The 12,500-nt window shown below is 44.7% G+C and overlaps 1 protein-coding gene across 1 annotated transcript in view; it reads right to left on the bottom strand.

Annotated features, from left to right (window-relative positions):
- The window catches only part of LOC310778066 (uncharacterized protein), a 20,530-nt gene that overhangs the window by 1,906 nt on the left and 6,124 nt on the right, over positions 1 to 12,500 (bottom strand). The window contains exons 2-4 of the mRNA XM_083638386.1: positions 2,957 to 3,106; positions 2,138 to 2,287; positions 1 to 787 (exon numbers count right to left, since the gene is read on the bottom strand). The exon at positions 1 to 787 is cut by the window's left edge and continues 1,906 nt beyond it. Of these exons, the coding sequence (XP_083494512.1) occupies positions 480 to 787; positions 2,138 to 2,287; positions 2,957 to 3,106 (608 nt within the window). The 3' untranslated portion in view covers positions 1 to 479. The remainder of the gene's footprint in view (positions 788 to 2,137; positions 2,288 to 2,956; positions 3,107 to 12,500) is intronic.

The following is a 12,500-nucleotide window of genomic DNA, read 5'->3' as shown; positions in this document are numbered from 1 at the left end:
AGCTACACCGCTCTCCAACATGGCCGCCTGACACTTGTGTTTTTCAAAGATACAACAACATGGGCAGGTAGAGAAGCTGGTTCCCCGAGGCAATAACAGAAAGCCAGGTGGAAAATCCAGTCGCTCCACCTTAACCCACTGCCTGTGAGTGCATGTAAGTGAGATGAGTCATTTATTATGCAGCTATACTGCTTTACTGCCTGTAAAGAGACGTGAGACACAGACGCACAGGTGGTTCAAACAGACAAACATACAAAGTTGAAAAGTGACCAAAAGAGGAACAGACAGTTAGTGCTTACAACATGTTTGCAGGGTTTTTAGTACTAACGACTAAAATAATCACAAGAGGCATTAAGACACTGCAAACCACAACTTGGTCAACCATGCAAGGGTCTCCTCTGAGGGAAAGGAATAGGAACGGAGAGCCCGAGAGAGAGACGGCTCCTTCCTCCGGCTACTTCGACGCAGAGTAACAGTCTTTATGAGGAGGAGGATGACGCTGCGCGGCGTCTCTCCTCCTCGTCCTCCTCTTCCTCCGTCTCTTCGTCCCTGGCCTGGGGAACAGAGGTGAGCAGCAGTGTGTCGGCGTGGACTTCCTCGTCGTCCGATTGGATCACGGGTGTGTCGGCTCCGCCCCCGCTTGTGTCGGTGGAACCCGAGGAAGTGGAGGACATGCGAGACTTTGACCCCGGGTGCTCTTCGCTTTGCCGCTTCAAAGGCACGCGGTCCCGGTAGACCACCTCTGCATCCTCCTCGTCCTCCTCGTCTTCGTCCTCGTCTTCTCCCTCTGTCAAGAGTGAGAGAGTAGAAGGAAGCAATTAGTGCGTGTCCACTCCTATTCTGTCTTAGGCTGTATCAATATGATCAATACACAAGAGATTCTGTCTTAGGCTGTATCAATATGATCAATACACTGTATCAATATGATCAATACACTGTATCAATATGATCAATACACAAGAGATTCTGTCTTAGGCTGTATCAATATGATCAATACACAAGAGAGAACCTGAACATCTACTGATGAATGGCCAAAACACTGTCAATCACTCGCTTTTTTCTATCCAATGTTCCTCCCTGAGATTAACTGTTCTGTTCCATTGTGTTCCTCCTTCCACACCCTTCACAGTTTCACTTTCTCAGGTATCTCTCCTCCTGTGTCCCTCTCTCCTCTCTTTCAAGCACTTTAAACATTTACAGGCTTGATGCATTTTTAACTATCTATTGAAGTCTTTCAAACAGGGGCTAAAACTCGGCTCAACGTAGACCCAAAATCCTGCTCTAATCGTGGGTCAATATCAGGGCTAAAGCAGAGAGGCGAGGTGGAAATGAGGTTTAAAGACGTCTATTATTGCTCAGTGGGAGGCACTGGTACACCTGCTACATACAGTAATGGTGGGCTTGACTTTACTCCCATTGTCAGGAATACAGTAGGCCTACAGGTGAATACAGTAGTAGGCCTACAGGTGAATACAGTAGGCCTACAGGTGAATACAGTAGGCCTACAGGTGACAGATTGCTCAAATGCATGAACTCACTGACTTCCTTCAAGTATATGTATGTGTGTGTGTCTGCGCGTGTGTGTATGTGTGTGTGCGTGTGTGTGTGTGTGTGCAAACCTGTTTCCATGTATGAATGCATAACTTCTCGTAGCTACTCACTAAAGTCATTGTCATGAACCTGTGCATCCTTGACACAACACAGGAATATAAAGGAAGTAAAATACAGAAATCACAAGTACAGTATGTGGTTTCAATCATTATTTTTTACCAATATATATATATTTTTAATATAAAATCTGGTTTGGTTTCAAATATGGTATATTTTAAGCTACTTAATTGTTAATTATGCACACATACAGCAAAGATAGGGAACATTCCCTTCCCTCTCCTCTTCATCTGCTAAATGTAGTCTATGCACAGAAAGGTAAACACTGACAGTCTCAGCTCTGCACATTAGCCCCTGTATGGATTTGGAAGAACAGTTCACCTGAAGTTCTGTCTTCACCTCCGTCTTAAAATGTAAGCACTACCAGGCACAGTTTATCACAGCTGTCTCTTGTTGACATATTTATAGCAGCGCATAGAACGTTGGCCAGATGGAGATGTTATGAGGCGGGGGGGTGAACTCAGTGTACCTGGCTGCGGGGAGGCCAGCGCTCCCTCGTCCGCTCCCGAGCCCGAGTTGAGGAAGACGTCCAGGGCCTCTTGGTCTGAGATGTCCATCAGGTCCATCTGCTCCAGCATGTCCACGTTCACCTCCATAGACGAGATGCTACCCATAGGGGCTGCATGTGCAGTAGAGCATATTATAATCAAGCATAAATACACACAGTGCAGTACCACTATTTGTGATTCACTTCAAAAAAGCCATATGCATTCAAATGTTGCCTTTCGTCGCTGTCAGGCGGAAAACCTTATATCTCCAAATTTGGCCATTTTTGTTTTATTTCATAAATGGATTTAGTGGGGACCCCAAAGTAACCTGTGAAAGTTTCAGCTACTTTGGACCAGCGGAAGATGTTATATTACTGGCTATTAATGTTGTTATTACTATGACACTATGTTAAAATGTGAATGTTTTGGATAGACTGTACATGGTTTCCGCCCGACAGCGATGCTTTGCTTTATTTCGACCAAATCAGATTTTTGCTGCCCTCTTCTGAGTTACGGTTATATTATTTATTAAAAAATGTAACAATTCAACTGATGCCATGAACGTATTTTGAGCCTAAATGGTTTGTTAATCTACAGCGTCAAACGGACATTGAAATAAAGTGGGATCTGAAACCTACAAAGAGATTTTTGCCCATCAGCAAGAAGAGCTTGTGTGCACACCCACTTCTCACTCACTGGACTCCAGCTTGACACGTTCATGTCTTCAGATGAGCAGACTTGATGGAGAACTGGCAGCTCTGCGTGAACATGTACGGGGGTGTTAGACTAGAGTCACTCACGTTTCCTGGAGTCGATTTGCAGGTGAGCAGAGGAGAGGTAGACATCCACATCGTGCTGGAAGACCTCTTCAAAAAAGCGCTGTCTCTCTCTCAGCTTCAGCTGCTGGGCACAGTCATTGTCCAGCACCCTCTGAGAGTTGTCTGTCTCCGCTGACCAACAAAACAAGACACTATAATAAATAAACAATATAATAAATACATATTAAGAAACTTATTTTGTTTTATAATTGACAAAATATCCCAGTCAGAAGTTCTTCCGCCCCCCCATTGCAAATCAACTTGTTTAAATAAATCATAAATAAATAAATAAATTTTTCTTGATAGCATTGGAGTGACTCTTGTTTCTAGAAACTTTATCAACAAGTTAAATTGCACTGAAAATGATAGTAATTATGGCACTTCAATGGCATAATTTCTGCAAAAATTAAGATTTTAAGACTCAATATCAGACTAAATGAATTGCTGAGATGGACATTTTTGTGGTAGGCTATTCTATCTGTCAAACTCTTACATGGGCCTTGCCTCGTCAATAAAACTGATCAGTATCACCGTCCCTGAGTATCATCAATAAAACTGATCGGTATCACCGTCCCTGAGTATCATCATTACAAGCTCAGTTTGAGCTCAAGCTTCTCAGATCATCACTCACATTTTCATGATAGAAGCCATAAGTGTCGTGAAATTATGCAGAACAAGCCCAGTCAACTCCCACAGGTAGCCCAGTCAACTCCCACAGGTAGCCTACCAGGTAGGCCTACATGTACATGTACAAGCCCAGTCAACCTCCACAGGTCGCCTGCAGGTAGGCCTACATGTACATGTATGGTTGCTGAAATCCCCCAAGTTCACATGAATTACTCATTCAAGTCATTCAGTTCTGCCAACAAAAATAGATACCGGGATTTTTATTCCCAGGCTACAGTACTTGTTTTTAATTTGTAAGCTACTTTTCCACAGTAGTTTCGTAGTTATCTTATATAGCTCGTTTTATCTTTTTCCTTTGCGCATGTTTTTTTATTATTATTATTCATATAGTGCAATCTATTTTGGCGGGCAGTGCAATACAATCACGCACTCTTCTGTCAGGTGCATCTCCCCCCTCGTAAAACGTGTAGACCTGTCGTCTCTGTATGTCACACTTGTTCTTCTTCTTATCTATGTGTATGACTGAAAGACAAATTTCCCTTCGGGGAAAATCAAGTTGATCCTGATCCTGATCCTGATAACAAATAGTGTAGCAGTAAACCTGAAGAAATGAAACTTCACTAATCTGCAAAATGCTGTTAGACTCACTTGAGTGTTCTGCTCTTTCGGATGATTCTAATCATAATAATTCTGTACTGAGACATTGACATTTTTTGCAGTGTGTTTACGGGCCGGCAGTCGGTCCATATAATTTACTTACTTCAGGTTAAAGTAGCCTAATTGTAACTTACATTTCCTTCAGCCATAGTACAAACTATGAGGTGTTAAATCCATTGGGCATTAGTGAAACTTCGTTCTGACATCAGATTTAGGGTTTCTCGATGGCTTCAGCCTAGCATATCAGATGACAATCTTTGACTCAGTTCTAACCCTCAGACCTGGTTTGATTTATAGTTAGAATTTGAGAACAGTCATCAAATCAATCAAACGTTCTAAAATACGGGGGTCAAACCATTCTCAACTCTTAATGTCAGCAGCACCATGAAACACACAGTAGAGTGTACAGTGCGTGTATCATCACCAGTACACTTCTCAGACCAGCAGAGGGCGAAAACACACACAGAGAGTGTTATTAATGAATTGTCTGTGTTATCAGGGAAACAAGAAGGTACTGTAACGTTAATACATTTTGTACCACATCATCAAACATCAAATGATAGAGGAGATGTGCATGAAATGAGTAGGGAGGGAGGGAGGTGGTGACGATCAGACAGAGAGAGGTGGGGGTGGAGGGATAGTGACTGTCCCCAGGCCCACCTCCAGCGCTAACCTCTGCCAAGCTAACCAGCTGTGGTTGTGTAACTGTGTTACAGGTGTATGTCCTGTCCTCCTCGGCACACACTGCACTCTCCCACTGGGCTCCATAAGCTGAGTCTGACTCATGTCACCTCTGTTTTGTATGGTTTGTGCTAGGGATGTTCATCAATTTGGATTGATTATTGTTAGGGGTGCACCGATCACGTTTTTTGCCACCGATCACCGATTGCCGATCACCTATGAGAAATATCTGCCCAACCGATCATCGACCGATCACCGATTACCGATTACCGATCACCGATATATATATATATATTTATTTTATATTTTGTAGGCTAAAGGAAACTGCCAACATGAGACAGATGGGAGTTCAACCGTTTAGTTGTCAGTTCTCTTCAGTACAGTACAGCAGTATAGGCTTTTTACAGCATTATGACAGGAATAGTAGGATTGTGTGTGGTCTGGAAAAAGGAGGCAATAAAATATACAAACAGGTCAGTAACCAAGCTTGCTGTTATATAGGCCAATTATAGTGATAATTAACAACTAATAATATATAAATGATAATTAGGTAAACTGTAAGTCAGTTACTCTTAAACACCAGTCTTGAACCATGACTAAAGCCAAAGAGCTCCCACTCATAGAACCGGGGTTATGCACAATAACCGTCATACATTGGGATCCGCATCGAACGAACATCAAAACGACCCGCCCATCGAGGCCGAGTTACAGTGTTATAATTAGCAGCACTATGAGTGCGATCTACATAATGGTGACAGGGTTACATGACGGGAGAAACAACAGAATCACAAGCTACACACGAGCTAAACTCCATCTGAGTAGTGGCATTAATTAGCGCATCCGTCTGAATGGAGCGCACATCCACATAGCAGCACACTTTCGCTTCCTTCAAAGTGCCCGCGGGAACATCAATGCTTGCGTGGAAAGTGTCTGTGTGTGCGCGTGCACTACCCCGACTACCACGTTAATCTGGGACTTTAATACACACGGATTTAACAGCATGCAAATGCCTCGGTAGGCGGGAGGACTGGAGATAACTTTTCTCTGCTGAGTCTGCTCTAATCACCAGCTGATTTGTGTGATTCAAAGACGCAAGAGGTGTGTTGACAGTCTGGTGCGGTGTGTGCATGGAGGTGAGTACACTGATGAAAGCAAAGCGTGTGCTTTGCAACACAATGATATAAACGTTAGAGCACAATATGAAAGTTAAACGATAGACATTGAAGACATGAAAATGGGCTGCCTCATGTTTCTCACGTGCAGCATGATCGGCTATGCGATCGGCAAAATTAAAGGAATATCGGAAACAGCAGATCACATATTTGAGGTCCAAATCGGCCGATACAGATTGCGTGCAGATCGATCGGTGCACCCCTAATTATTGTTATTATTATTATTATTATTTTATTTTTATTTATTTTTGCGGACTAGGTTTGGGTGGAATTCGTTCCTCCTTGCCCCACTCCATTGCACAGCCGACTAACGTGAGGTGGAGCTTCATATAGTCTCTAGTTTTCTGGCTGGGCACGGGCCTTTGTGCCAACAAAACTGTTTTAAACATGGGAAATTCACACAGAGACACAGAGACACAGAGACACAGGAACACAGAGACACAGGAACACAGAGACACAGAGACACAGACCTCTTGAGATCTTTTTGAAAACAAACACATCCTCCCCATCAGACAGCTGGGTCTCCCTCTAGACTCGGCTTGTGTACAGTCTGTCTGTCAGTCACTCCTCCATCAGACAGCTGGGTCTCCCTCTAGACTCGGCTTGTGTACAGTCTGTCTGTCACTCTGTCACTCCTGCTTCAGTTGCCCTGGAGGCGTCTGTGTCCCTCTGTCACGCAGCCCGACAGACTGGATTCTGTCATTCAGTCTGTCTCTGCATGGAGCTGGGAAACCGCTCTCTGCTTCACAGTCTCTTCAGCCGATGTTTCAAAACCTCCAATATAGACTGTCTCAATAGCTGGAGAGTGCTGTGTGTTTGCATAAATAAACGTCTGTAATTATTTTTGTTTTTTTTGCAGAATTACCCAGAAAGGAGTTTAAGTTCATTCATGCAATATTCAAAGCCTAAAATTAGCTAAAGTGCTAAAATATCAGAAAATGTATTACTATAGTTATAGTAGTCGCTATTAATAGTGGAACACACGGATATGTTTATCTCATTGCCATGGATACATCCAGCTACACAAACACAACTGTACTGCACAGATCGCTATACACTTTCCTGTTTGTTAATCACCAGATAGTTCTACTAGTTCTCTACTAGTAGTAGTAGTAGTGGAGGTAGTAGTAATAGCAGTAGTTGCTGTTATTAGTTGCCTATAGCATTAATAGTTAGGCTATCAGCCTAGTAGGCCTAAAAAAGGCATTTATTTAAATCTGACCAGCACAGTTCCTCACAGAATAGAATACTTTTATGCGTACCAGGTATAGATATGCCAAAAAATATTGGAAGTTGTATGATAATTGATGCTGCACCCTGCAGGTTGTATGATAATTGATGCTGCACACTGCAGGTTGTATGATAATTGATGCTGCACCCTGCAGGTTGTATGATAATTGATGCTGCACCCTGCAGGTTGTATGATAATTGATGCTGCACACTGCAGGTTGTATGATAATTGATGCTGCACCCTGCAGGTTGTATGATAATTGATGCTGCACCCTGCAGGTTGTATGATAATTGATGCTGCACACTGCAGGTTGTATGATAATTGATGCTGCACACTGCAGGTTGTATGATAATTGATGCTGCACACTGCAGGTTGTATGATAATTGATGCTGCACACTGCAGGTTGTATGATAATTGATGCTGCACCCTGCAGGTTGTATGATAATTGATGCTGCACACTGCAGGTTGTATGATAATTGATGCTGCACACTGCAGGTTGTATGATAATTGATGCTGCACACTGCAGGTTGTATGATAATTGATGCTGCACACTGCAGGTTGTATGATAATTGATGCTGCACACTGCAGGTTGTATGATAATTGATGCTGCACACTGCAGGTTGTATGATAATTGATGCTGCACACTGCAGGTTGTATGATAATTGATGCTGCACACTGAAGGTGTTAGTGGCATGCTTGTTATTAGGAAGGTTGTGAGCATCCCAGCATGCTGTGGAGTCATGTTGGCTCAGCAGGGGGCAGACAGACAGAAGCCTGGGAGCCATGTGATGATGATGGTGATGATGATGAAGCTATACAGCTTATGTAAACCTCGGCTTTGCCCTCTGGCCTCGGCCACCCAATCGTGGGTCTCTCCCTCCTTTAAGTCCCGCCCTCTTTCTCTCTCTCTCTCTCTCTCTCTCTCTCTCTCTCTCTCTCTCTCATTCTCTTCTTTAAGTCCCCCTCTCTCTCTCTCTCTCTCGCTCTCTCTCTCATTCTCTTCTTTAAGTCCCCCCTCTCTCTCTCTCTCTCTCTCTCTCTCTCTCTCTCTCATTCTCTTCTTTAAGTCCCCCTTTCTCTCTCTCTCTCTCTCTCTCTCTCTCTCTCTTTCTCTCATTCTCTTCTTTAAGTCCCCCCCCCCTCTCTCTCTCTCTCTCTCATTCTCTTCTTTAAGTCCCGCCCTCTCTCTCTCATTGTGAAGAATTCTAATTTTCACTACTCAAGTCCCTCACAGAGGCAGCCCACACGCGGGCTCAGCTGCACGTCTCCATCTGTCTGTTCCCACGTTCTGTAGGAGAACCACATGTATGTAGAAGGTTGACTCATCCTGAGAACCTCTGTGCTCCAACATCCGGCTGTAGAAGAGGCGTAGGATGTCTCCATGCAAAGAGGCCATAAGGTGATGCTACTCCCGTGCTCTGTGTGAGGCACACATGCTGTTCCTGCACCTCCCTAGCTTTTGACTGAGGTTACTACCGACAACGTGCTGATGATGCGTCATGCTGTTTGTTATCTCAACTCAAAAGTCATTTGCAACTTAACTTCTTACATAAGTAGACGTCTCAAACCCACAGAGCTCGACCACAGAAAGAAAGAAAGAAGCTGAGCTTGAGAAGATGAGTGATGGTTGGATGATGACTGGGGGGCGAGAAGAAGGATGCCTGCTGACTGAGGTTCAAAACCAGTTCCTTCCTGCGAGGGCAATGAAGCTCCAGGTGTAATAATGGATGCACTGATCATTGAACTCACAACAAGCATAATGTGCAAATGATTCAACTCACTGTCAGCCAGCCGCATGGTGATAAACTAACAGGCCCAGACAGTCACACACACACACTGTTATACATAGAGTGTCCACTAGTAGGCAGTCCAATCTATGTGGCGGCTTTTAGGCTCGGGTTTAGGGTTGGAAATACAGGTCACATGAAAAGGATTTAGGTAGGTCAGAGAACAGGTGTGGTGGCCAACAAACCTCATTATTCCCAGGCTGGGAATAATGAGGTAGCAGATAAATGGGGGGGGGGGGGGGGTATGGGAGGTAATTTGTGAAAGGGGGAGGGAGGAGAAGGGAGGATTATGTCCCTGCAGGATTGAGACATTATGTCCCATACCTCACTGACATTAAGACGTCTTATGCAACAGTTAATATGCCACTAACAACTGTGCTTATACAACCGTGCCAGCACCAGAACGTGTGCAGAGGGTTTAGTCAATTTACTGACTAAAACTAAGGGAAAATAAGTAACAACACAAACTACATTAAACAAACAGAAGAAAAGGTGTATCAGTGAGGACTGAATGGTCTGAAGGTCTTCTGAAGCCCAGTGCACCCGGGCTCAGGTGTTGATTCTTAGAGTTGATCAAACATTTAGGAACCTTGAGAACGAGAAGACATGAATATGATCACATTAATTTGTAATTCATTTGTATTTGTATTCATATATTTTTTAAGATGTACATGCTATTATGTTTAGGATTCATCTCAAATCAAATCTACAAAGTATGACTCTAGGATGGAGGGGGCTTTTCCTTTGAGCCTGCCCTGCACTGTTATGCAGTAGCATCAGTCAGCAGCACTGTTACTGTAACCCAGCCATGATGTGTTTTGGTGCAGCGTCAGCAGCTCCACACATATATCAGAGCAAAATACAGCAGCAGCACATTGGAAGCCTGGTACTTGTCTGCACACGACTCGCTGTACGGACAACACTGAGTACTCTGTGTGTTCAGTGACTCCAGGAAATCACACTAGCTGACTGTCTCGCAGGAAAGGCAACAACTACTCCTTTGAATTCAGTCCGTTGTGGATAGACTTTGAAGATAGATCTTCACTGTGGGTGGAGGAAGACACACAGCTGTTTGAGTTCTTCCTGGGTTATCCGGTGTTTACGCTCGCTCCATCTGACCAGATGACTTCTGACATTCCATGACACTCGTGATCGGTAACAGTGTCCATGCCTCCTCCTACCCACGCTGCACCGTAATGGGCCTTTTTCACCACAGCCATTTTGTGTCTAAAAGGCAGGAAGTAACAGGTGCAAGGCAAACACAACATTAATGAGGGTTTCCAACTTCCAATCCATTTAGGTGTGCCAGTGCCGGGGCCCTCGTTAATGTTTTGGTTGCACCTGTGTTACTTCCTTTAGACACAAAATGGCTGCTGTGAAAAAGGCGAATTAAGCCTCGAGCTTGCTCTTATGTAACGTCAGTACAATCCTTCAACAGCATTAGACCCCTACAATGCAGCATGACTGTGCAGCTTAATGATTTGTGATTGCGTGTGTGTGTGTGTGCGCGCATGTGTGTGTGTGTGTACGCGCACGCGGGTGTGTGTGTGTGTGTGTTGGTTTGTTTGCGAGGGAAGAGGGAATGAAGAAGAGAGACAGATGTGTTATGCAACCTGAGCCTGTGACTTACTGCTGTGACTGTAGTGACTTATGATGCCTGGCTGCTGTGACTGTAGTGACTTACTGTGCATGATGCCTGGCTGCTGTGCCTGTAGTGACTTACTGTGCATGATGCCTGGCTGGTGTGACTGTAGTGACTTATGATGCCTGACTGGTGTGACTGTAGTGACTTACTGTGCATGATGCCTGGCTGGTGTGACTGTAGTGACTTATGATGCCTGACTGGTGTGACTGTAGTGACTTATGATGCCTGGCTGGTGTGACTGTAGTGACTTATGATGCCTGGCTGGTGTGACTGTAGTGACTTATGATGCCTGGCTGCTGTGACTGTAGTGACTTACTGTGCATGATGCCTGACTGGTGTGACTGTAGTGACTTATGATGCCTGACTGGTGTGACTGTAGTGACTTATGATGCCTGACTGGTGTGACTGTAGTGACTTACTGTGCATGATGCCTGCCTGGTGTGACTGTAGTGACTTACTGTGCATGATGCCTGGCTGGTGTGACTGTAGTGACTTATGATACCTGACTGGTGTGACTGTAGTGACTTATGATGCCTGACTGGTGTGACTGTAGTGACTTATGATGCCTGGATGGTGTGACTGTAGTGACTTATGATGCCTGACTGGTGTGACTGTAGTGACTTATGATGCCTGACTGGTGCGACTGTAGTGACTCATGATACCTGACTGGTGTGACTGTAGTGACTCATGATACCTGGCTGGTGTGACTGTAGTGACTTATGATGCCTGACTGGTGTGACTGTAGTGACTCATGATGCCTGACTGGTGTGACTGTAGTGACTTATGATGCCTGACTGGTGTGACTGTAGTGACTTATGATGCCTGACTGGTGTGACTGTAGTGACTTATGATGCCTGACTGGTGTGACTGTAGTGACTTATGATGCCTGACTGGTGTGACTGTAGTGACTCATGATACCTGGCTGGTGTGACTGTAGTGACTTATGATGCCTGACTGGTGTGACTGTAGTGACTCATGATACCTGGCTGGTGTGACTGTAGTGACTTATGATGCCTGACTGGTGTGACTGTAGTGACTTATGATGCCTGACTGGTGTGACTGTAGTGACTTACTGTGCATGATGCCTGGCAGGTGTGACTGTAGTGACAGTGAGAGATTGCCTCTGCTAACATTTACATTTACTCAAACACATAAATACTGTACAAGGCTGCAGTCATGCACACAAGGCCAAGAAAGCAAGTCACTGGCTGTATAGTGAGATGTATGTCCTCCTCCTCTCTGTAGTCCACATGTTCTCCTCCTCTCTGTAGTCCACATGTTCTCCTCCTCTCTGTAGTCCACATGTTCTCCTCCTCTCTGTAGTCCACATGTTCTCCTCTCTGTAGTCCACATGTTCTCCTCTCTGTAGTCCACATGTTCTCCTCTCTGTAGTCCACATGTTCTCCTCTCTGTAGTCCACATGTTCTCCTCCTCTCTGTAGTCCACATGTTCTCCTCCTCTCTGTAGTCCACATGTTCTCCTCCTCTCTGTAGTCCACATGTTCTCCTCTCTGTAGTCCACATGTTCTCCTCTCTGTAGTCCACATGTTCTCCTCCTCTCTGTAGTCCACATGTTCTCCTCCTCTCTGTAGTCCACATGTTCTCCTCCTCTCTGTAGTCCACATGTTCTCCTCCTCTCTGTAGTCCACATGTTCTCAGCCGTCCTCCTGCCACCTTCTCTTGCTCTGGCATTGCTGTTTATGTTCACTGGCATTGTTCAGCACGCA

This window comes from Poromitra crassiceps, assembly GCF_964638095.1.
Source record: "Poromitra crassiceps genome assembly, chromosome: 6".
Classification (NCBI taxonomy): domain Eukaryota; kingdom Metazoa; phylum Chordata; class Actinopteri; order Beryciformes; family Melamphaidae; genus Poromitra; species Poromitra crassiceps.
This window is presented reverse-complemented; position numbering and strand designations above follow the sequence as displayed.